Source organism: Drosophila ficusphila, unplaced genomic scaffold (genome assembly GCF_018152265.1).
Source record: "Drosophila ficusphila isolate 14025-0441.05 unplaced genomic scaffold, ASM1815226v1 contig_412, whole genome shotgun sequence".
Lineage (NCBI taxonomy): Eukaryota > Metazoa > Arthropoda > Insecta > Diptera > Drosophilidae > Drosophila > Drosophila ficusphila.
This window is the reverse complement of record NW_025064326.1, coordinates 173,738-199,078: the sequence shown is the minus strand read 5'-3', so window position 1 is coordinate 199,078 and position 25,341 is coordinate 173,738. Positions and strand designations below refer to the sequence as shown.

The 25,341-nt window shown below is 47.5% G+C and overlaps 1 protein-coding gene across 1 annotated transcript; it reads left to right on the top strand.

The window, feature by feature from the left end:
- Window positions 1-565: 565 nt before the first annotated feature.
- Window positions 566-25,305, top strand: LOC108091491 (cadherin-related tumor suppressor). The gene is given in 10 exon segments (XM_017190714.2): window positions 566-1,079; window positions 4,038-9,618; window positions 11,933-12,241; window positions 12,332-12,565; window positions 12,638-12,839; window positions 12,910-13,199; window positions 13,773-14,081; window positions 14,083-16,536; window positions 16,597-20,150; window positions 21,258-25,305. Coding segments are annotated over 9 exon segments (15,555 nt in total). The 5' UTR covers window positions 566-1,079; window positions 4,038-4,122; the 3' UTR covers window positions 23,965-25,305.
- The last annotated feature ends 36 nt before the right edge of the window (window positions 25,306-25,341 follow it).

The window sequence follows — 25,341 nt, the reverse complement described above, 5'->3', positions numbered from 1 at the left end:
AATAACGAAAACAACTTCTGCACGAAAACCAATGATATGGATATTTGCTTTTGTCAGATTGATGAATGTAAAAATAGAAGCGATTATTTTTGCGATTATTATGTAAGGCAATTTAAAAACGATTTTTAGCCTGCTAGTTGGATCTTAGTACTAACAGTCAAATAGCAACGAAAGAACAAAATGTATCTTTCAGTGTGCCTAACTCAGAGAAGTACCGCCGTACCCTCAGCGGTCTAGTAATTTTTATTGTTGCTGTGTATGGGTCGCCGGTGGCTATCCAATCTCGTTGAACTGGACTGGACCAAGACCGAGATGAAGACCGAGACCAAGAGAGCGTCGTTCCGAACAAGAAAATGAAAAACGAAACTGCAACAAGTGAAAAATGTGTTGCAGATACAACAGGTAGAGCTGGGAGAGAAGAGCCGAGGAGTTAGAGAGCCGTTCTCCCAACTCGGGGGTTTCTCTCTTGCTTGGCTCAAAACCCGTCTGACGGCTTTTCTTTAGCCTGGCTCTCAGGCGAATCTCTGTTGGACCCAAACTGAAGCCACTCAGTTCCGTTGCGACCACTAAGCGAGTGGTTTAGGCCGACTTCTGAAATTCAAATCCGTGGGCTGAAAGCGCGCGTGCCTTGAACGGTTGACAAGAAAGTGAAGGTGCGTCCGTGTTCTTCCAGGGTATCCCTGTAAAGTTTCCTCCTTCGAAAAGAGCATCCTTTGTTACCCTGTGGTGCGCGATATACCACCCACAAGCTGATTCGAGTCCCGAGCAGCTGGCCCCAAATCGCCCAACAAGTTTACCAGTGTGTTTATGTGTATGTGTCGCCGTTGCAAATTTTTATAAGTGAAAAATTCCAACAACGTTGCTGCAAGCAGCGGCAACAACAGCAACCAGCTACAAGCTATATACAAGAGCGAAAAATGAGGCAAAACACGTTTTGCTCAAAGAAAAAAAATATGCTGCGTTTGATGTCCGTACGTGTGTGTTTGTGTGTGCCCCCGTGCGCGTAACTGTGTGTGTGCCGTGTCCGTGTGTGCGAGTCCACCAACACCAAAATGCTTGTAAAAATGTGAAGAAAAATGGTAGGTACTCATAAACATTCATAGTGGAGCTATAGACTTTGGTGGGGACAGGACACAAAGCCATTTGAAACTCGATGAGGTTTTCCTTTTCCATGTCTTGCCAATTTTAGCCAGTGCATTTGCATAAAATCAATTATCGAGCAGATCGCAAATCACTTTTACCCTACCCACGCGCCCTCATAAAGCAGTTTTAGCCAATGCATTTAAAAACCAAATCCGAATCTGGTATAAACAATTAACAAGAAAGCTTTTGATTACTTTAAGCGTATGAAAAAAGTCTGCCTACTGACAAAATAATTCTGAAATAATTACAGCTTTCTAAGCATTTTATATAACAACTGCACTAAAAATATATTTCTATAACAAAAAAACAAACACAATGCAAAGGGCGCACAAGATTATTTGTAAAACTTTTATAAGTACACGGATATAAAGGCAGTTGTGTGGGTAAAGGTTGGCTTTTGATGTTGTGGTCGGATGCTGGGGCTTAACCAAAAGCAGCGCTGAGATCTCAAGTTATGTTAAGTTGAAACGTTTCGGTGCCACGTAATGACTGAAAACTGTCGTTTTTAAAGGTTTATTTGTTAATGTCGGAAATATCGAAGAACGGGAGAAAGAAGAAGGAAAATATCCCTGGGCAGACTTGTGACTCTGGTTGTCTCTCTGCAAACCTTATAGCTGGTATCTCTCAAGAGGTACATAAATGTAAATGAATATGGAAATATGAAAACACGTTTTTAACTTGGCTGTGAGATGTAAAGTGAAAAGCTCAAATAAAACAAAAATTAACAATAACAAGAATTACAATCGGACATGCTCCCACTTTTTTGCTGCCGCTTGGGGCAACATCACAAAATTTGACCGATTCTTTCGATTCTGCGTGTTTTTTTAGCCATGATATTTGGCCGGACCCTGCCTTTTGCTGTGAGTTTTTCGGGGTAAATTTGCATTGCAAATTGTCGCATAAACTAGCCGGGTCAGGCACAGGCTATGCTATTTATGAGCTCTTAAAAATAGCTCGCACAACAGCACAACAGCAGAATAGATTTTTATGGCGTGGAAACCAAATGCGCCGTAAGCCAGTACGAGAAAGTGTAAAGGAGATGGATAAACAACATGCACACATTAATCAAACAAATGTCTATTTTTGGTTTTTTTTTTTTGTTCGACTTATAATTTTCATTTTTCCATACTTAAGCAGTAAATAAAGAACTTCAAATGGGTTTAAGGGGGTCTTATTAATCTCGAATCTCAACCATTTTAACTGATGTGTTTCAATATTTCCTTATGGCTTTATATTTAAAAGATTCGCTGAAATTATTTTTTCACCTATATACTTTTCGAGGGTTATCAAAGGCAGTTTGGTTCATACTAGTTATGTTTAGAAATTGGATTGCTAATGCAATCGGTATTCCATATAACCAGAAAACCGACAGTCTCGGACACGGACATACACCTTTATATAGCTGTGTCTTTTTGGGGTTCAATAAAGAAAACAAAACATTAAAACGTAAAAAAAACTTTTGAAAGAAACCAAAACGGAATGAGAAGATTGCCAGGAACACTCCAGCAACAACAACATTAAGAGCTAACAATACCATTAGAGCAGGTAGATTTTTAAGATTAATGAACGGGTCGGCGTCTAAAGCGTCAGACAAAAAAGAACGAAATTTACTACCCATTTTTAGTTTCGTATCTGAGGACAACGAAATCTTATTCGATTCCAACCAAGCCCTCGGACCCGTCCCCAAGCCCGCATTTTGACAGATTCTGCGGGTTCGGTGCCATGGGTTCTGCCTATTTTGTTCATCTAGTGATAGTACACAGATATTATAGGTACATATTTGCAATAAGCAAAAATTATTTTTAAGCATAACATTTTTGGAAAACCAACAATGAGAAACTGAAAAATGTATTCACTAAAATAAACCTCCTATTTCGTCGATAGTCAGGGTATTTCACTGCCTACCATGATCGATTCGGGAGGCTGTGGCGTTTATGGCGTTTGAGTGTTAATACGAATACGAATCCGTTTGCTGGTTTAATGCGCTGCTCTGTTGTATGAAGGTTTTTAAGCTTTTCGACTTATGAGGAAGCGGTGGTAAGGGGGCTAGTCGTCTTTGTATTGATGTCTGAGAGTCTCAGGTTAACAAGAGATTGCCCACAAAGCATTAATTTGGTCCAAAGCTGACACGCATGCTGTTAATGGAAATTTTCCCTTCATTCGGTCGTTGTCTCCTTCACCGTTTCTGTTCCAGCGGGTCGGAATTTCGTGTGATTAATAGACGCCGCCGAAATCTTGATTAGATTTTCCTTATAGTCGAAAACAGCAGTCCCACCGGACGAGGTCTCTGATTTTCAATATAGCTCAAGCTGGTTCAGAACTTTATTCTTTTCCGTTTTCCCGAATTTCTCAGTCCGAACGAAGCCAGGTTGTTAGAAGGGATTTGTTTCAATATCCTGGGGTCGATAAATGTAAATAGTTATATTAAAAAGCCTAACGATACATAGAGGTATATAAGCTCCTCTGTTGGCCACCAGTGAGAAGTGTACAAACAAATGTTAATCAAACGATTTATTTTATATTTTTAAACTTATTAGTACCCAAGTTAGTACATATTGAAGTAATACTTCTGTGTAATTAGTGTTATCCTTAACTGACCGTTTCTATCAATGTTTGTTTATCATTTCCAACTATTAAATTCAGATATTTATGGTTTGCCACATTTTTGTTGCCAGAAACACCAAAACCATAACGATAGTCAGCTTCATGGTTTAGCGCCTCATATCGCAGTAGATTACTTTTTTATGCTCGGCGAAGTATGAAATTGTAGAGATGCTTAACACGCGGGACTTGTTTATTTAAAGCATAATTTCAACAAGTGCAGCTGCTAATAAGCACTATAAACTATTTTAATTTATATCGTTTAACTTTATTGTGTTTTTCTTTCGTTTCAGTCATCGGTCGGTGAATCAGTCGAGTGATGTTAAATGATGAATTCCAGCATTCATTCAGAGTGCAAGCCCCAAGAAAAAACGACAAATGACAATACCGCAAATTAAACAAGTGCGAAGAGGAAGTAATAAAACAAGAGTGAACAGTAGACCGAGCTTCCTACCCGCTCCGAAAATGGAGCGGCTCCTGCTCCTGATTCTCCTGCTCCTGGGCCAGGAATCTTTGTGCCAAACAGGTGACACCAAGCTGGAACTAATGGCACCGCGTGGCCGCAGTTATGCCACCACATACGAACAGTACGCCGCCTTTCCGAGGCGGAGGAGCTCCTCGACAGCGGGCGAGATGCAGTCCCGCGCCGTGGATACCAGCGCCGACTTCGAGGTGCTTGAGGGTCAGCCGCGGGGAACCTCGGTTGGCTTCATTCCCACAAAGCCAAAGTTCTCCTACCGCTTTAACGAGCCTCCACGAGAATTCACGCTCGATCCGGTAACGGGGGAGGTGAAAACGAATGTGGTGCTCGATCGCGAGGGAATGCGCGACCACTACGATTTGGTGGTGCTCTCCTCGCAGCCCACCTACCCTATTGAGGTGCGCATCAAGGTTTTAGACATAAACGACAATTCACCGGAGTTCCCCGAGAAAAGTATTGCCATATCCTTTTCTGAAAGTGCCACAAGTGGAACAAGACTGCTCCTCGATGCCGCCACTGATGCCGATGCCGGCGAAAACGGTGTAACTGATCAGTACGAGATTGTGGCCGGTAATGTAGACAACAAATTTCGATTGGCCACTACGGCGAATCCTAGTGGAGACACTTCGTATTTGCACTTGGAGACCACTGGTAATCTCGACCGCGAGTCGCGCGGCAGCTACCAGCTGAACATCTCTGCAAGGGACGGAGGAACTCCGCCACGTTTCGGCTTCCTGCAGGTGAATGTCACAATTTTGGATGTGAACGACAATCCTCCAATATTCGATCATAGCGATTACAATGTGTCACTAAACGAAACAGCGCTCCCGGGAACTCCGGTGGTGACTGTCATGGCTTCGGACAACGATTTGGGGGATAACAGCAAGATTACCTACTACCTGGCTGAAACGGAGCACCAGTTCACAGTCAATCCTGAGACGGGCGTCATTTCCACAACAGAGCGAATAAACTGTCCCCAACAGACGAATGTCAAGAGCTCTAACCAGAAAAGTTGCGTCTTCACAGTTTTTGCCCGGGATCATGGATCTCCCAGGCAGGACGGACGCACCTATGTCACCGTCAACCTGCTGGACACCAACGACCACGACCCCATTATAAGTTTTCGCTACTTTCCAGAAGGCGGCAAGGTGGCCACTGTGGATGAGAATGCCGTAAACGGTACTGTAGTAGCAGCCATAGCCGTAAAGGATTCCGATTCCGGTCTGAATGGCAGGACAACGGTGCGAATTGTTTCTGGCAATGAGCTAGGGCATTATCGCCTGGAAGAGGCAGCCGACCTGCACATAGTAAGGGTGAACGGAGTCTTAGATCGGGAGGAGCTCGGAAAATACAACTTGACTGTGGTGGCAATGGACCAAGGAACTCCAGCAAGAACTACAACGGCCCACTTGATTATAGATGTGAACGATGTTAACGATCATGAGCCGGTGTTCGAAAAGTCGGAGTACTCAGCGGTTCTGAGTGAGCTGGCCCCCAAGGGCAGTTTTGTGGCCTCGATCACGGCCACGGATGAAGACACCGGCGTTAATGCGCTGGTGCACTACGACATTCTCTCGGGCAACGAACTCAAGTGGTTCTCCATGGACCCTTTTACGGGCCTTGTCGTGACAGCCGGACCGCTGGACAGGGAGGTGCGTGACAGCGTGGAACTGAGCATCTCAGCGAGGGACGGAGGCCCGAATCCGAAGTTCGCCTATACGCAGCTGAAGGTGACCATTTTGGACGAAAACGACGAGGCACCTCAGTTCAGTCAGAGCCAACAGAACATAACTCTTGGTGAAGATGCTCCGCTTCAAACGGTTGTGGCCTTGCTGACAGCCACTGACCACGATCAGGGCACCAATGGTTCATTGACCTTTGCCCTGGCGCCCAGTGTGGAGCGCCTGTACCCGCGACAGTTTGCCCTCGACGCGATAACGGGCCAATTAACGACCCGTCGGTCGCTCGATCGTGAGAAAACGGCAAGCTACGAAATTCCTGTCATCGCCCGCGATCAGGGAGCACCCACACCCCAATCGGCCACTGCAACCGTTTGGCTGAGCGTGGCTGACGTGAACGATAACGATCCCGAATTTTATCCCATTCACTATATCTACACGCTCAGCGATGGCGATATCCAATCTAAGGAGAAGCCGAAGGCAGGCGGAGAAAGGACCCTGCTCCATGTCACGGCCACAGATCAAGACGAGGGCGATAATTCCTTAATTGAGTACAGACTTGAGGCAGGTGGCGAGGGCCTGTTCCAGCTGGACGCGAGATCCGGAGCCGTCAGCCTGCGCGGCGATATTCCCCCGTCCATGCACTTAAAGTCCCACTACAGGCTTCAAATCTCAGCACGTGATGCCGGGCAGCGAAGGAGCCAAAGGGATGCCGTCGTGGAGATTGTGCTCAAGTCCAAGGCGGAGACTCTCGAATGCGGCCAGGAGGGACAGAGCGGTTATGAGTTTCAGATGGTCGAGGATCACGAGCAACAGAAGCAGCTGCCGGGTCGAGAGGTAGGGATCGTGCAAGCAAGGGCCCAAGAAGGAAAGCTCATGCTGCCCGTCGAGTATGACATCATCCACGGCGACCCGGCTCAGAGCTTTGCCATCGACCATAGGAGTGGTCGCATCACCACGGCCCGCACTTTGGATCGAGAGGAGCAGGCACACTATCGCTTGACGATTTTGGCCAGCTCCAGTTCCAGTTCCAGTTCCATTGTTTCGTATGGTCTGTGCAGTGTGCATGTTGCCATAATCGATCTGAATGATAATGCACCTATTTTTGCCCTGGATCGTGATTCAGATCCCACGATCTGGCTGCCGGAGAATGCGGCGGTGGGCCAGGAGATCTATTTGTCGAGAGTGCGAGATCGGGATGCGGGTGTAAACAGTAGAATAAGCTACAGCCTTACAAATAACCCCGAGCAGCAGTTCCGCATTGGCCAAGTTACGGGAGTCCTCTACCTGCAACGACCCATAAGAGCGGAGCCCGGATCGGTGATCCACGTGGAGCTGATGGCTACAGATGGGGGCAGTCCACCGCTCTCCAGTAAGTTGAGTCTTTCAGTCAGAATAGCGGATGTCAACGACCACACGCCAGTGTTCGATCACACTTCCTACGAGACCTCGCTGCTAGAGACCACGAAAGTAAACACTCGTTTTTTTGCTCTGGGCGCTACTGATATTGATCTGGGAGACAATGGCCGAATCTCGTACGAGATAATCGACGGCAACTCCGAACGCATGTTTGGTGTTTTTCCCGATGGGTTTCTCTTTGTAAGAGCTTCACTGGACCGCGAGGAGCGAGATTACTACGCCCTGACAGTTTCTTGCCGAGACGCGGGCCAACCGTCCAGATCATCCGTTGTGCCAGTGGTGATCCACGTGATTGACGAAAACGACAATGCGCCACAGTTCACCAACAGCACATTTACATTTAGCATACCAGAGAACGCACCCGCGGATACCTTTGTGGGAAAGTTGACAGCTGTGGATCGTGATATCGGGCGGAACGCAGAGCTCAGTTTTACTCTTTCCAGTCGGACCCAGGACTTTACTATAGACGCTAGAAATGGTTTTATTAAGACTCTGCGTCCCTTTGACCGCGAGGCTTTGGTTAAATTGAGCCGAAGCACGGAAGCGGGCAACGAAGAAGAACGAAACGCTGCCAGCCAGGGATCCCTGGCAGGCAACTACATGCTGCTGGAGGCCACCGTGTCGGATAATGGCAGTCCTCGTTTGCAGGACAAAGTCAAGGTAAAGGTGATCGTCACAGATGTTAACGACAATGCACCGGAATTTTTACGAGCCCCTTACCATGTCACTATCTCTGAGGGAGCCCTAGAGGGAACTCATATTACACACGTGTTCACCCAAGACGCGGACGAGGGTCTGAATGGAGATGTTTATTACACATTAGCCAAGGGAAACGAGGCCGGACTCTTTACCCTGGATAGCGCCACAGGGCAGTTATCGTTATCCCGCAGATTGGACCGGGAATCCAAGGAAATCCACATCCTAGTCGTTGTCGCCCGGGACGCTGCTCTCAAGCACCCGCTAAGCTCCAATACCAGCATAACGGTTTTAGTTCTGGACGAGAACGATAACGCTCCGGAGTTCACACAGTCCAGTAGCGAAGTGTCCGTACTTGAAACTAGTCGAACGGATACGGAGCTAATGCGCTTTCGAGCTAGTGATGCCGACCAGGGAGTCAACAGTCAGGTGGTGTTCAGCATATCGGCGGGAAATCGCCGCGATACTTTCCACATTGACAGTCTTACCGGTAGCCTCTATCTGCACAAGCCTTTAGACTACGAGGACGTCACCAGCTACACCCTTAATATTACGGCCTCCGACTGCGGCACTCCCTCGCTCTCTACTACTGTAATATACAACGTTCTCGTAGTGGACGACAACGACAACCCACCGATTTTCCCCAGCACTGCGATTGTTCGTCAGATCAAGGAGGGAATACCACTAAAGACGCCTATTGTGACCATTACGGCTGATGATCCGGATTCGGGACTTAATGGCAAGGTAAGCTACGCTATTAGCAAGCAGGAGCCGCAACTTCCGGCAGGACGACACTTTGGCATAAACACGGAGACGGGAGTGATCCACACACTGAGGGAGATAGACCGCGAGACTATCGACACCTTTCGACTAACTGTCGTCGCCACGGATCGGGCTCAACCGTCTGAGCGGCAGCTCTCCACCGAGAAGCTTGTTACAGTCATCGTCGAGGACATCAACGATAATGCCCCCGTGTTTGTGTCCATGAACGCGGCAATCCTGCCGCGGCCCAAGGTCCCGACATCCAAGGGGAGCACAATTGTTATGCAGGTGGTGGCGAAGGACGCGGATTCATCGAGCAACGGTCTCGTTAGCTACGAGATTGTTAGCGGGCCACAGGAAGTGTTCCGCCTTCAACGGAACACTGGGATCATTACCTTTAATCCCGGTCCCCAGTTCAAGCCAGAGGTGCGCTATCAGCTGACCTTGAAGGCCACAGACGAAGCAGTCCAAAGTGAGCGGCGCAGCAGTGAGGTGTACATCACAATCATTACGCCGGGAACCGGCCAAGGTGAAGCTTCTGAGCCGCAGTTTGAGCAACCGAATATGCTTGCCGGCTCAGTGTACGAGAACGAGCCGATCGGCACGAGCATTCTTACAGTGAACGCCCATCTAGAATCCGCCGAGATTGAATATTTTGTGACCAATGTTACGGCGTTTGGATCTCACAAGCAGGTGGATCGGCTATTCGACATCGATGCCAAACTGGGAATCCTTTCCACAGCCGCTGAGCTTGACCGAGAAGATGGACCCGACGCATACGAGGTGGAGGTGTACGCTATCGCTTTAAGCGGACCACCACGAACGTCCCGCACCACGGTAAGTTTTCCTATTTTCGCAGACACAAAAATCAATCAAATCATTGTACTTAAATGTAGTTTTGTTAAAATTTTAAAATTGCATGTTTTTTAACTATGCAACTTTTGTGATAACAAGGTTTTTGAAACCGACGAAAAGTTTAATCAGATTCCGATTACTAACATAAAGAGGTCTTTAAACTTACTTTGAGGCCAACTTTTCCTTTACTTTGTAGCCAAAGTCTGAGTTGGGAATGGTGTTCGAAAGATATTGTGAATATGGTTGCTTTTCCCTGGTGTATGGTGCCGTGTCGGCCATTTCTGGGGCAGTCTCAAGGGCTTATCAGTGCAAGTCGAGACCGCACTAATGCGCTTTTAATGTCTTGTGCTGATATGAAATGTTGATTACATGCTACAGAGTTCCAGAACTCTGGCCTCGGCCCTAAGTTATCCTTTTCTGCACATGCACGCGGTTGTGCCTTCAGATGCAAATTAACAGAGCAATGCAGACCCGCCGAACACGTCCCTGAACCCTTCTATCTGTTGAATGAATTTGATGGGGCCGGGTCGCAGGAGGAAACCAGACCGACCTGTGTATCGAGAAAATATTTTACATCTCAGCGCTGCATAAATGGGCCGCAGGGATAGAATTATAATAAGTTGCTTCATTGGCAGATGCCTTTAATTATGCCCAGTACCCTACTCAGCCGAGTCGAAGTCTTGCGATCGCTCAGATACCGCCCCTCTTCGGTCGAAGGGTATTCTCAGACCTCAGAAGACTCTTCATACTGGTTTCGAAGCAAAAACCGAGCGACAGAGAACAAAGGCAAAAAAACGCAGCTCCGAAATCCATTCCACTCCAGTCGGCTCCCGGCAGTCGGCTCATTGGGTCCAGATCCCTCTCCCCTGCAGGCAAGCATCGGAGTCCCTCTCCAAAAACTTCTCCTGTGCCCCTTCCTCAGTCGTGCCACCGCGTGTTCATGGCCAACACGTCGTATGCGTAGGTATGCCAACAATGCACGCATGCAAATGTGTGTAAGTTGAGTTCCAGTTTTGGGGAGAAAGATACACACAGATGCACTCACACAACCTTGGGTTAGCACAAGCAACTATGGTTTAGTGGATGTTTCGACCGCTGGTCCTCGCGTGTGAAGAGCGTTTCAATCAATTCCTTCCCGCACTGATTTGAAAGGATTGTCATGTTTTTAAATTTGTTCATTTATTTTAAATATTTTCGACTGGGGTCCTAAAAAGCAACTTCATCAACTCTCCGATTCGATATCAGTGGCATTAGTTTATTGATTTGTTATATTTAATTTTTAACCAAAGAATGTGAGTTCTTTTTAATCCCTAGTAACACAATGGCTTTAGGCTTTAACATTTGTAAACTAAAATAAGTTGAGATTTGTATCCATCATAACATGCTAATAATAATAATTCCATTTATAAGAAAGCAAGCCAGCAAGTCAATGTCCGCTGATCCAAATCTGGATTAGAGTTTTTCGCAAATTTATGGACATACCAACACAAGTTCTTATCCCGTTCCGCTGCAAGTCGTGTTCTGCTGGGCTCAATCGTGGCCATTAAGCGGATTGACAAATGGTTACACTTTCTGCAGCTGCACCCGCTTTCCACCTCCTTAAATTAGCTAAATTAGCCGTACACATTTCACACGGCCTCGGGCGGGCGATCGGTGTTTTACTTATATGGACTTCCAACCAATGCACTCGTGAGTGAAAGAAGATCCCCAATAGCAGCGCGTCACATTCGTGTTTTTTAAGTTCGAGTAGACTCATAATTCTAATTCGCATACATTGTTTTTATAAATTTAGTACCACCTCTCCCAGCACCGTATTAACTCAGTCGTTCTATTCAACTATGTAAAGAATTCTGCATATTCTTTTATTTCTGTTTTATTTCTTGCTGTTTTGACTAAAGGGTTTTGAAATGGTTTTTTGGTTTTAAATATTGCATTTACTGTGTTTTCTCCTGCTGAACTAAAAAAACGCGGTCTACACTATAATTCGCTCGATCATAAACAAGCGGAATGGTGCGCAGAAAGTTCAAGCTGACAACTGGCTTTCTGGTATATGAAAGCCATTTCCGCGTATAAGCGGGTCAAGCCGTGACCAGGTTAAGAAAGATGAGAAATGCGATTGACATTGCGACAGAAATTTGGGCACATAAGTTGATGCTTGTACATGGCATATTGTGGGCATTTAGTACCATAAATGGAACTAGTTTCTGCTCGTTGCCATCGCTGATGTCAGTTTGTAATTCTTCTCCCAAGTGGGTCAGTGATATTGACGCAACGAATACGCTTTATCCCCCTGCAGGTCAGAGTAACAGTTCTGGACAAGAACGATAGCCCCCCGCAGTTTTTAGACACCCCGTTTGTATACAACGTCAGTGAGGACTTGGAGATCGGGCACACCATTTCCACACTGCGAGCCCACGATCCGGATACTCTTGGTTCGATGACGTTCCTGCTGATTGACGGACACGATGAAAAGTTCCTCGTGGAGGCCACAACTGGCAAGCTTCTCCTAAACGACACTCTGGATCGGGAGACGAAAGACAAATACGAGCTCCGTATCCGCGTATCCGACGGAGTGCAGTATTCAGAGGCATGCGCAACCATCCAGGTAGGAGAGCTACTCAAATGAACACTACTAGCGATTTTAATTCTAAAATTAATACAAATAATTAAATAATATTATTTTGCCCCTGCGCAGGTAAGCGATACCAACGACAACCCGCCCATGTTCGAGGACACCGTGTATTCCTTTGACATACCGGAAAACGCGCAGCGAGGTTATCAAGTAGGCCAGATTGTGGCCAAAGACGCTGATCTGGGCCAGAATGCCCAGCTTTCCTACGGAGTGGTGTCGGATTGGGCCAACGACGTTTTCAGTCTGAATCCGCAAACCGGGGTGCTGACCCTGACTTCTCGACTAGACTACGAAGAGGTAGGAGCCCAACATTTGACCCTTGAACTATACTAACTCTACTCAATTTTTTCGTTTGACCCTTGCTAATAGGTTCAGCACTACATCCTAATAGTGCAGGCCCAGGACAACGGTCTTCCCAGTTTGTCCACAACTATTATAGTGTACTGCAACGTGCTAGACCTGAACGACAATGCTCCAATTTTCGACCCAATGAGCTATTCCAGCGAGGTCTTTGAGAACGTACCTATCGGGAAGGAGGTGGTCACTGTATCAGCCAAGGACATTGACTCGGGTAAGCCGAGCAAATCATTTGCTGCAACCTTCTGCAGATCCCCAATGCCTAATGCCTTGGCTTCTTGCAGGCAACAATGGGCTTATTGAGTACAGCATCACCGCGGGAGACGCAGACTCCGAGTTCGGGGTCGACAGCAACGGCACAATTCGCACCCGCCGTCAGCTGGATAGGGAGCACCGATCGGCCTACACACTAACAGTCACCGCTCGCGACTGTGCTGATGAGTTCGCATCTTTCACCGAGCTGGAGGAGACGCAGCTTAAGCTCAAGTACCGCTCGCCCAGACGATATCAGCAAACTCAGCAGCAACAGTTTCTGGCCCATCAAAAGCAGCAACGGCTGTCGTCGACTGTGAAGGTAATTTGCTTAAAGGAGTTGGGATTTTTAGCGCCATATGTTTGTATTATTAAAATTTTTTTTTCCATTTTTATTGTAAAAATTTCGTAAAAATTTCGAGTCAATTAGAGTCAAACTAACGGAGTTACAGCGTTTTAAACGACCGAATTCGGACGTATTTTCACGTATAAAAATACTTTGAATCGATTTTCCCGAAAACGTTATTTTGAAAGTCGGTGAACATTAGAACTCAAAATCTTTACAACGCACATCACTTTTTATTTTTAAGATGATCCGTTAACGCCCTATGATGTTCACCGCAAAACAAATTTTTCTTTAGGCGCTTCGGTAGATTAACCGACACAGTCTTATTTATAAATATTTTTTAATAATTTTCTAATACTCGTCAAAAGTTAAAAAATAAAAAGTAATTAAGCTCAATAAAATAAACTTACTCATTTCGCCGCAAAAAAATTCAAACTTGGCCCTTTTTTTGGCCTTTAAAACCTTACACATTTAGTTGTTATTTTAAAATGGCAAGGAATACAATTAGCAAAGTACTAATCCCCACTATCTGCTTTACCGCACATCTAGGTAACGATACTCATCAAAGATGTCAATGACGAAGTGCCCATTTTCGTTTCCGCAAACGAAACCGCGATCATGGAGAACGTGGCCATCAACACAATCGTTATCGCTGTCAAAGCCGTCGACAACGACGAGGGCCGAAACGGTTACATCGATTATCTCATGAAGGATGGCAACAAAGAGGGCGCGGGTCAATCGGAGCCCCTGCCCTTCTCACTCAACCCCACCGACGGACAGCTTCACGTAGTTGATGCTCTCGATCGCGAGTTGCGTTCCAGCTATCTTCTCAATATCACAGCCACCGATCGCGGAGAGCCCCCCTCAGTCCACGGAGTCGCAATTGCTAGTCCGCATTCTTGACGAAAACGACAACAGTCCCGTTTTTGATCCCAAGCAGTATTCCGCCTCCGTGGCAGAAAACGCCAGCATTGGGGCCATGGTCCTCCAAGTATCCGCAACTGATGTGGACGAGGGCGCCAATGGGCGCATACGCTACTCCATATTGATGGGAGATCAAAACCACGACTTTAGCATAAGCGAGGACACGGGCGTAGTACGGGTCGCTAAGAATTTAAACTACGAGCGGCTATCGCGCTACTCACTTACAGTTCGCGCCGAGGACTGCGCCTCTGAGAATCCTGCTGGCGACACTGCGGAGCTGACTATCAACATCTTAGATATAAACGACAACCGGCCCACATTTTTGGACTCCCCTTACTTGGCGCGCGTCATGGAGAACACGGTGCCCCCCAATGGCGGATATGTGCTTACGGTGAACGCCTACGACGCGGACACACCGCCGCTCAACTCGCAGGTACGCTACTTCCTGAAGGAAGGCGACAGCGACGTCTTTCGTATCAACGCCTCTTCGGGCGACATTGCGCTGCTGAAGCCTTTGGACCGCGAGCTGCAGAGCGAGTACACCCTGACACTGGTGGCTATGGACACGGGGTCTCCTCCACTCACGGGCACTGGAATCGTGCGAGTGGAGGTACAGGACATCAACGACAACGATCCGGTGTTTGAACTTCAGTCCTACCTCGCCACTGTTCGCGAAAACCTGCCGCCGGGCACTCATGTCCTGCAGCCGAGGGCCACAGATAAAGACGAGGGACTAAATGCCAAGCTCCGCTTCAACCTTCTTGGCGAGCACATGGCACGCTTCCATATCGACTCAGAGACGGGGGAGATCTCGACAGCCGTAACTCTGGATCGTGAGGAGTCAGCAGTTTACTATCTGACGCTCATGGCTCAGGATAGATCCGTTACCGAACCCCGCGCCTCATCTGTAAATCTAACGATCAGTGTGTCCGATGTCAACGATAACGTACCGAAATTTGATTCCGCCAGCTACAGTGTTGCAGTTCCGGATAGGCTCAGTATGGGCGAGTTTGTCTTTGGAGCCAGGGCTCTGGATTTGGATGAAGGCAAAAACGCCGAAGTGGAGTACAGAATCAGTGGAAGAGATCAGCGTTACTTCGACATTAACCCCAAGACGGGAGTGGTAAGCACAAAGGTGGAGCTTAAAAGTAATGGCAAGCTTGCCGCTGATTCGACCTACACAATTATAATATCTGCCATTGACCACGGTGAGAGTCCCCAAAGTTCCACTACTGAGCTGACGGTCGTGTTGCGACCACGAGAGCTTTTTCCCACCTACTCCTACATGGCCAATAGCCACTTTACCATGTCGGAGGATGTAAGGCCGGGCAAAATGGTAACCAAAGTTAGTGCCACATCTCCGAAAAAGGGATCGGCGGGCAAAGTTCGCTATGCCATAGCCGGCGGAAACTTGAGAGATGCGGTTAGAGTAGACGCCAACAGTGGGGTTATCAGCGTGGGACAGGATGGCTTGGACTATGAGTTGACCAACCTGTACGAGATATGGGTAGAGGCAGCCGACGGAGATTCCCCAAGCCTACGTAGCGTAACTTTAATAACTGTCAACGTAACGGACGCCAACGATAATGCGCCCATCATGGAGCGACCTTTTTACAATGCCGAAGTTTTGGAGGAGGAGTCGCCGCCTCAGTTGATAGCCGTTGTTAAAGCCAGCGATCGCGACTCCGGCGAGAATGGAAGGGTTACCTACCGCTTACAGAATGATTTTGATGGCACCTTTGAGATAATGGAATCGGGCGAGATTTATACCACGATGCGACTTGATCGAGAGGAGATTGGCGACTACGCTTTTGTGGTGGAAGCTGTCGACCAGGGCGCACCCCGTCTGACGGGAACGGCCAGTGTTCTGCTGCACCTGCTGGATAAAAACGACAATCCTCCAAAGTTTACTCGCCTATTTTCACTAAACGTAACCGAAAACGCCGAGATAGGGAGCTTTGTGATCCGTGTAACTTCTTCAGATTTGGACCTTGGTGCCAACGCAAATGCCACCTACTCGTTCAGCGAGAATCCTGGCCAGAAGTTTCGCATTGAGCCCCAAAGCGGGAACATTACTGTGGCCGGGCATCTCGACCGCGAGCAGCAGGATGAGTACGTCCTCAAAGTAGTGGCTTCGGATGGAGCTTGGCGTGCCGAAACACCGATCACTATAACGATCCAAGACCAGAACGACAACGCGCCAGAGTTCGAGCACAGCTTCTACAGTTTTAGCTTTCCCGAGCTGCAGCAGTCGATTGCTCTTGTGGGTCAAATAATAGCCACTGATCGGGATAAGCAAGGACCCAACTCTGTGATCTCCTACTCGCTGCAGCAACCTTCGCCCATGTTTAGTATTGACCCGGCTACGGGAGAGGTCTTTAGCAAAAAGGTTTGTATTTGTATATATTTTATTATTTTATTTGATATAAATTTCCAAAATACAATTAAGGTGGTACGCTTCAAGCACTCCCAGTATACTCGCTCCCCGGAGAATATGTACGCCTTCACCGTCTTGGCAACCGATAATGGTAAACCGCCGCTGTATTCCGAGTGTCTGGTAAATATCAACATTGTCGACGCCCACAATAGTCCCCCTAAGTTTGAGCAGATGAAGTATCTTGCGCCGTTGCCAGAGGACGCGGTGCGTGGCCAGCGCGTTGTTCGAGTGCACGCGAACGACAAACAAGATATGGGCGCCAATGAGATAGACTACTCCCTGGTCACCTCCAATCTCAGCTCAACCTTCGCGGTCAACAGACATGATGGCTGGATCACTTTGGTGAAGCCCCTTCAAGTGCCTCCTAACTCCCGATATGAACTCACTATACGGGCCACCGACCGAGGAGTTCCGCCCCAGACAGATGAGACTGAAGTTGTTATTGTGGTGACCGGGGAGAACCTAGACACCCCAAGGTTCTCGGTTAACAGTTATCAGGTGATTGTCCCAGAGAACGAGCCCATTGGATCTACCATCTTAACAGTCGGTGCAACAGACGATGATATGGGGCCAAATGGCATGCTTCGATATGCTATTTCTGGCGGCAACGAGCGTCATGACTTCAGCGTGGACGAACTAACAGGAGGCATTGTGATTCAGCAGCAGTTGGACTATGATTTTATACAGGAGTACCATTTGAACATTACGGTGCAGGATTTGGGCTACCAGCCACTTTCCGCCGTAGCGATGCTTACTATAATCCTAACAGATGTCAACGACAACCCGCCTGTATTTGATCAGAAGGAATATCATGCTTATATAGCAGAAAACAAACCTGTGGGCACCTTTGTATTCAAGGCCCACGCAACGGACAAGGATTCGCCGAAAAATGCTATTATCCATTATGCATTTCTGCCCAGTGAAGCGGACAGGCATTTCTTCAGTATTAACCAATACAATGGCTCCATATCCTCTGCTGTTTCCTTCGACTACGAGGAACGCCGCACCTACACACTTCAGCTGAAGGCAAAGAATCCGGACTCGAGCATGGAGAGCTACGCAACCCTCTATGTGCACGTACTCGGCGTCAACGAATTTTTCCCACAGTTCCTGCAGCCAGTTTTTCATTTCGATGTATCGGAAACATCTGCTGTAGGCAGCAGAGTCGGCGCTGTTCAGGCCACGGACAAAGACAGGGGCGAGGATGGACGCGTTTACTTTCTACTGGTGGGCTCCAGCAACGACAAAGGATTCCGAATTGACACGAATACTGGCTTGATTTATGTAGCCCGGCATTTGGACCGCGAGACGCAGAACCGAGTGGTATTAACAGTGATGGCCAAGAACTTCGGCAGCATTCGAGGCAATGACACCGACGAGGCGCAGGTCATCATCTCGATTCAAGACGGCAACGATCCGCCCGAGTTCATAAAACACTACTATACCTCTACTGTTTCCGAGGCGGCACCAATCGGTACAAAAGTCACTACAGTTAAAGCAATTGACAAAGATGTACGGCCACAAAATAATCAGTTCAGTTATTCAATAATCAACGGCAATCTCAAGCAGAGCTTCAAGGTTGATGTGCAGACGGGTGAAATTAGTACGGCAAGCCTTCTGGATCGCGAGGAGATAGCCACTTACAACTTGGTGATTGGAGCTATAGACACTGGGCTGCCCCCCCAGACGGGAAGTGCTACAGTTCACATAGAACTAGAAGATGTGAATGATAACGGCCCCACCTTTACACCTGAAGGTCTCGTCGGATACATTTCCGAAAACGAACCGGCTGGTACTTCGATTATGACCCTAATGGCCAGTGATCCAGATCTACCGCGAAATGGAGGGCCATTCACCTATAACTTAGTGGCTGGAAAGCACAAGACTTGGCTTAGTGTGGATAAACACACGGGTCTGGTTAAGTCGACAACCACTTTCGATCGAGAGATCACAGCCATTCTGGAGGCCGTAATCGAGGTGGAGGACAGTGGTAAGCCCAAGCAGCGATCGCAGCATATGCTCACCATCTCAGTACTCGATCAGAATGATAATCCCTCAACAACAAGAAGTTTGCATGTCGCTGTCAGCCTGTTTAACGGCGATCTTCCCTCTAATGTGAAACTCGCTGATGTGCGTCCGAACGACATTGACATTGTAGGCGATTATCGCTGCCGTCTTCAAAGCGCCACCCAGAGCCAGTTGCAACTTAGCATTCCGCGGGCTTGTGATTTAGTTACCACATCGCTTACCACGCCGGTAGCTTCTGTTTTTAGTTACACAGGGAACGATGGCAAGCATGGGGATGTAAGCTCTAAAGTGAGTGTAGCATTTCAGAGCTTTGACAACGAGACCCTTGCAAACTCAATATCTATTATGGTGCGCAACATAACTGCTAACCATTTTTTGGTTCATCATTACCGCCAAATGCTAGAGATGGTTAAGTCACGTCTTGGTAACGAGGACGAGGTCTTTTTGTACAGCCTCCTCGAAAGCGGTGGCGGAAATTCCACAAGTCTGCAGGCCCTGATGGCAGTACGATCGGCCAAGAGGATTTACCAGCAGCCCAGGCATTTAATTGAACACCTGCGGGAGAAGCGGGGCGCTTTTTCCGAACTCCTGCAAAAAGAGGTGATCGTAGGCTACGAACCTTGCACCGAACCGGGCGTGTGCGAAAATGGCGGCGTTTGCAGTGCCAGCATTCGGCTGATGGACGCCCACTCATTCGTTATCGTCGACAGTCCCTCCCTGATGTTAAGCGGGCCCCGCGTCGTCCATGATTACAGTTGCCATTGCACCAGCGGTTTCTCGGGAGAGCAATGCAGTCGAAGACAGGACCCATGCCTACCAAATCCCTGCCAAATGCAAGTCCAGTGCCGTCGTCTCGGCAGCGATTTCCAGTGCGTTTGTCCGGTCAACCGGGACGGCAAGCAGTGTGAGAAAGAGCGCAGTGATGTCTGCTATAGCAAGCCATGTCGCAACGGAGGAAGTTGTCAACGCAGCCCCGACGGATCGTCCTACTTCTGCCTGTGCCGTCCTGGATTCCGTGGCAGTCAGTGCGAGAGTGTGTCCGACTCATGCCGACCCAATCCGTGTGTCCATGGTGGCCTCTGTGTCAGCCTAAAGCCGGGATACAAGTGCAACTGCACGCCGGGGAGGTATGGACGGCATTGTGAACGCTTCAGCTACGGATTCCAGCCGCTCTCATTCATGGCTTTTCCCGCCTTGGATGTTACGACCAACGACATCTCAATTGTCTTTGCCACCACGAAACCGAACTCCTTGTTGCTGTACAATTACGGCATGCAAAGTGGCGGGAGGTCGGATTTCCTGGCCATCGAGCTGGTGCACGGTAAAGCATATTTTTCCTCAGGTGGAGCACGTACTGCCATTAGCACAGTGGTCGCCGGGCGGAATCTGGCTGACGGAGGATGGCACAAGGTTACGGCCACTCGAAATGGACGAGTAATGTCTCTGAGCGTGGCCAAGTGTACAGATTCCGGGGACTCGTGTACAGAGTGCACGCCTGGAGACACCAGCTGCTATGCTGACGAAGTGGGACCCGTGGGGTAAATATATTTCTTTCTTACCAAGTCATATTAAGCTTTGCATTTTTTATGCCATGTCTAAATAATATTATAACGTTTAAAAAGTACCAACTTTTTTGTCATTTTTATGCACCAATCATTGTGTGCACCAATTATTGTAATAATTAACGGGACACTTTTTTATATGTACCCTTGCAGAGCAAAAGGGTATAATTTCAGTCAGAAGTTTGCATCGCAGTGATGGAGACACCTCAGATCCCATAAAGTATATATATTCTTAGTCAGCATCACCATCTGAATCGAAATACGTATGTACCTCTGTCCGTCTGTCCTCCTGTCTGTTTCCACGCAAGCTAGTCTCTCAGTTTTAAAGCTATCTTGCTGAAACTTTACCAAAAGTTGTGTAGTTATTGCACGCAGTATATAAGTCGGAACGGGCCAGATCATCCGATTATGTCGGATAGCTCCCATACAAGAGGTCAAAAAAAATGGAAAAAAATTATAACGCCGTAGTTTTTTATCAAATTGACTTGATTTCTTTCAGATAGTGTGGATAACTCTATCATATACCTGCCATAGGAAAGATCAAAAATGTACATATAAATATTGAAAAAGAATTATAACGTCGTTGTTTTTAATCCTATGAGCATGATTTTTGGAACATCGAGTTTTTCAAATACCCTTGAATAGAGAAAAAAATTTAATAAAAATCAAACTACTATATCATATAGCTTCCATAGGAAAGCTCAAAAAATCTATATAGAAATAACGGAAATAAAATGATAACATCGTTGTTTTTCACAGGCAGTCATGATTTTTGGAGATGATTTCTAATGACTCTTGAATTTCAAATTAAATTTCATCAAAATCGGACAACTATAACAAACAGCTGCCATATAAACAATAGTCGAAAATTTGGAAAATTAATAGAAAAATCGTCATACCTTCGATGTTGTTAATCCTTTATGTATTTTGTTCGACATATTTGACGACTGCAAGGGAATATAAGTTCGGCTTGCCGAAGCTAGCTTCTCTTCTTGTTTTGTTTTTGGTTTGGCCAAAAACAAGTTATCTTTCGCAAAATATTTACTAAAACGAATGAACAAATCTTTTGGTAATCTTCCACAGAACACTCAACTTCAACAAGCAGCCATTGCTAATTGGGGGCTTGTCCTTAGCCGATCCAGTCCTGGAGCGACCTGGCCAAATACACAGCGACGACCTTGTGGGCTGTCTGCACAGTGTGCATATCGGGGGACGTGCCTTAAACCTGAGCTCCCCACTCCAGCAGAGGGGCGTTTCGCCGGGATGCAATCATCAGGCCTGTCAACCAGCACTGGCTGCCGAGCGCTGTGGAGGTTTTGCGGGGCAGTGCATTGACCGGTGGTCAAGTTCTCTTTGTCAGTGCGGCGGATACCTTCAGTCGCCTGACTGCACGGACTCCCTAGATCCCATTACCCTCAGTGGAGGCGCCTTTGTGGAGTTCAGGATCTCCGAGATATATCGCCGCATGCAGCTTCTGGACAATCTTTACAGCAGAAAGAGCGCGTGGTCCAACGATGAGCCGCGGGACCTTCGTCAAGCCGAAGCTGGAAACACTACCACCGTCTCCCAGGACCATGAGGTGCCCAAAGTACTAAGCGTGCTTTTCCGCACTTACAAGGAGCAGGGTCAGATTCTTTATGCCGCCACTAATCAAATGTTTACCTCGCTGTCGTTGCACGAAGGCCGCTTGGTGTACTACTCCAAGCAGCACCTGGTCATTAATATGACTGTGCAGGAACCTGGTTTGCTCAACGATGGAAAATGGCACAATGTAAGCTTGTACAGCGAAAGTCGAAGTCTGCGGTTGCTCCTCGATGGCCGCCAGGTGGGAGATGAGCTCGATATTGCCGGAGTGCATGATTTTTTGGACCCCTATTTAACCACATTAAGCGTGGGCGGAGGAGTCCAGGAAGATGCCTTTGTTGGTTGCCTAGCGAACTTCACACTGAACAACGAGCTGCAACCGCTGAATGGATCCGGCAGCATCTTCCCCGAGGTTCGCTACCACGGGAAAATTGAGTTCGGTTGCAGTGGAGACATTGGTCAAGACGCGGCTCAAGTGGCTGATCGGCTCAGCATTGGCATCACTTTGGTCATAGTTTTCTTTGTCATTTTGGTTGTGGCCATACTTGGTTCCTATGTAATCTACCGATTTCGGGGAAAGCAGGAGAAGATCGGCAGCCTAAGCTGCGGCGTGCCTGGGTTCAAAATCAAACATCCTGGCGGAGTGCTAGGTGGCAGTCCATCAGTGCCGCAGAGCCAAGCGGACCATGTTTTGGCCCGCAACATGCATCCTAGCGATGTACCATCTCCTCCAATTGGCGGCGGAGACCACATGCGACCGCCTGTTGGACCCCACCACTTGGTGGGCCCCGAACTGCTGACCAAGAAGTTTAAGGAGCCCACCGCGGAACTATCTCAACCGCAGCAACGTCCGCAGCGTCCGGATATCATAGAGCGCGAGGTCGTGGGCAAAAGCCCGCTCATACGAGAGGAGCACCACCTGGCAATTCCGCCTCTCCACCCTCTGCCGCTCGAGCACGCCAGCTCTGTGGATTTGGGTTCAGAGTATCCGGAGCACTACGATCTGGAAAACGCAAGCTCTATCGCGCCCTCGGACATTGATATTGTGTACCATTACAAGGGCTATCGGGAGGCCGGTGGTCTGCGAAAGTATAAGGCCACAGCACCGCCCGTTTCTGCATATACACACCACAAGCATCAGAGCTCCGCCTCTCAGCAGCAACAGCACCGACATGCCGCTCCGTTCGTGACCCGAAACCAAGGTGGCCAGCCGCCACCTCCGCCCACCAGTGCCTCCCGCACTCACCAAAGCACTCCGCTGGCGAGGCTCTCGCCCAGTTCCGAGCTGAGCTCCCAGCAGCCGCGCATCCTTACCCTACACGACATCTCTGGAAAGCCTTTGCAAAGTGCCCTGCTGGCCACAACTTCCAGTTCTGGCGGCGTGGGTAAGGACGCTCACAGCAACAGTGAACGTAGCTTGAACAGCCCGGTAATGTCGCAACTATCTGGCCAAAGCTCCAGTGCCAGTAGGCAAAAGCCAGGAGTCCCACAGCCTACGCCGCAGCAAGCTTCAATGGGTCTGACTGCCGAGGAGATTGAAAGGCTGAACACGCGCCCGCGGACCTGCAGCTTGATATCCACCCTGGATGCCGTCTCATCCAGCAGTGAGGCACCCCGAGTATCCAGTAGTGCGCTCCACATGTCCTTGGGCAGCGGAATGCACAACACGGATGTGGACGCCCACAGCTCCACCTCCACCGACGAAAGTGGAAACGACAGCTTCACGTGCTCTGAGATCGAGTACGACAACAATAGTCTGAGTGGAGACGGGAAGTACTCGACCAGCAAGAGCCTTCTGGACGGGCGCAGTCCAGTGGCCAGAGCCCTTAGCGGGGAGCCCAGCAGGAACCCTCCGAGCGTGGTCAAAACACCGCCCGTTCCGCCGCACGCCTACGACGGCTTTGAGTCATCGTTCCGCGGATCGCTGAGCACGCTGGTGGCCAGCGACGATGACATAGCCAACCACCTAAGCGGCATCTACCGCAAAGCCAATGGCGCAGCATCCCCGTCTGCCACCACGCTCGGATGGGAGTATCTTCTCAACTGGGGGCCAAGCTACGAAAACCTAATGGGTGTGTTCAAGGATATCGCCGAACTTCCCGACACAAACGGACCGTCGCAACAGCAACAACAGCAGCAAGCCCAAGCCGTGTCCACGTTACGGATGCCATCGAACGGACCGGCGGCTCCAGAAGAATACGTCTAAGCTCTAACATTGCACTTAAAACTGCGTGGAAGAGATCAGAAATTCCAGGAAAACGCATGTGTACATTTTGTGAAAAGTTGCATCCTTCCTTAGTAACTGTTAAGTAATGCCATTTTGATTTGCAATGTACAACGAAACCGTAATGAGGATAAACGATAAGTTAAACAATCATGCACGGGTAGTAGGATCGTGTATTTATAGGATTACAATGCTTATGTGTCTTATCTTATCCGAATGCCTTGTATCAAGGCCAAACATCCTAAGTGCACTTCCGTTATGGGTTTAAAAGCAACTATATTGACTGATATTACCGTATATTAATATACTCATATATGAAGGACAATTTTTTAAATTGATTTCTGTACTTGTGTAAATGTTTTCTGAGTGCTATATTAAGATAGTTTGGACAACAGTATGTAATCATTTTCATTGCCACTTAAGAAAAATTAACGTTGTTCTAATTTATTAACAATTTCGCCAACACCCCCAAACTACCTTAGCCGTAGTCATAGTAAATTAGTTTCAAAAATACTTCGCATTCATTTAGATATAATTGTACATGTGTGTAAGTTTGTATTTCTAATTTTTAGAAAAATGTTATTTAATACATATTAATCATAAACAAACATTTTGGGTTGCTTGCATAGCTCGTTTGTCTTTACAGTGATTATAGTATTTCAAGTTATGCGCTGGTCAATAAACACCGGAAAGAGAATATGGCCAACCTGAACAAGGCAATTACAAAATAATTTTTCTAGAAGTGCCGTTTTGGACATGAACAAAAATCCCACCACAAATGTTTAAAGGTATGCCACTTTGAAATCGCGTTAAAATTGGCTAAGTTATAGGTTGTGAAAGTACCGCCTAGGGCCACCTTACTGCAGATCATGGTAAACTTAAATAAAATCGGACATGAGCGAGAGCATAGACCATCCGTAAACCGAAAACCTTGAATGCAGTTTCTTTAAGAATCCCACCACAATTGTTAAGAGGTATGCCACTTGGTAATCGCGTTAAAATTGGCGAAGTTATAGGTTGTGAAAGTACCGCCTAGAGCCACCTTACTGCAGATCATGGTAAACTTAAATAAAATCGGACATGAGCGGGGGCCAAAAAATGGACCATCCGTAAACCGAAAACCTTGAATGCAGTTTCTTTAAGAATCTCACCATAAATGTTAAAAGGTATGCCACTTTGTAATCGCGTTAAAATTGGCGAAGTTATAGGTTGTTTCGTTATGAGCTTTGTAGGTGCAACAAAGGGTCCCTGCTTCAGAAACTTAAATATAAGAACTTCCTAATATAATATTTTAAAGGACGTAAATTTATTTGAATAAATATTAAAAGACACATAATCGGAGAGTACTTACAGATAGCA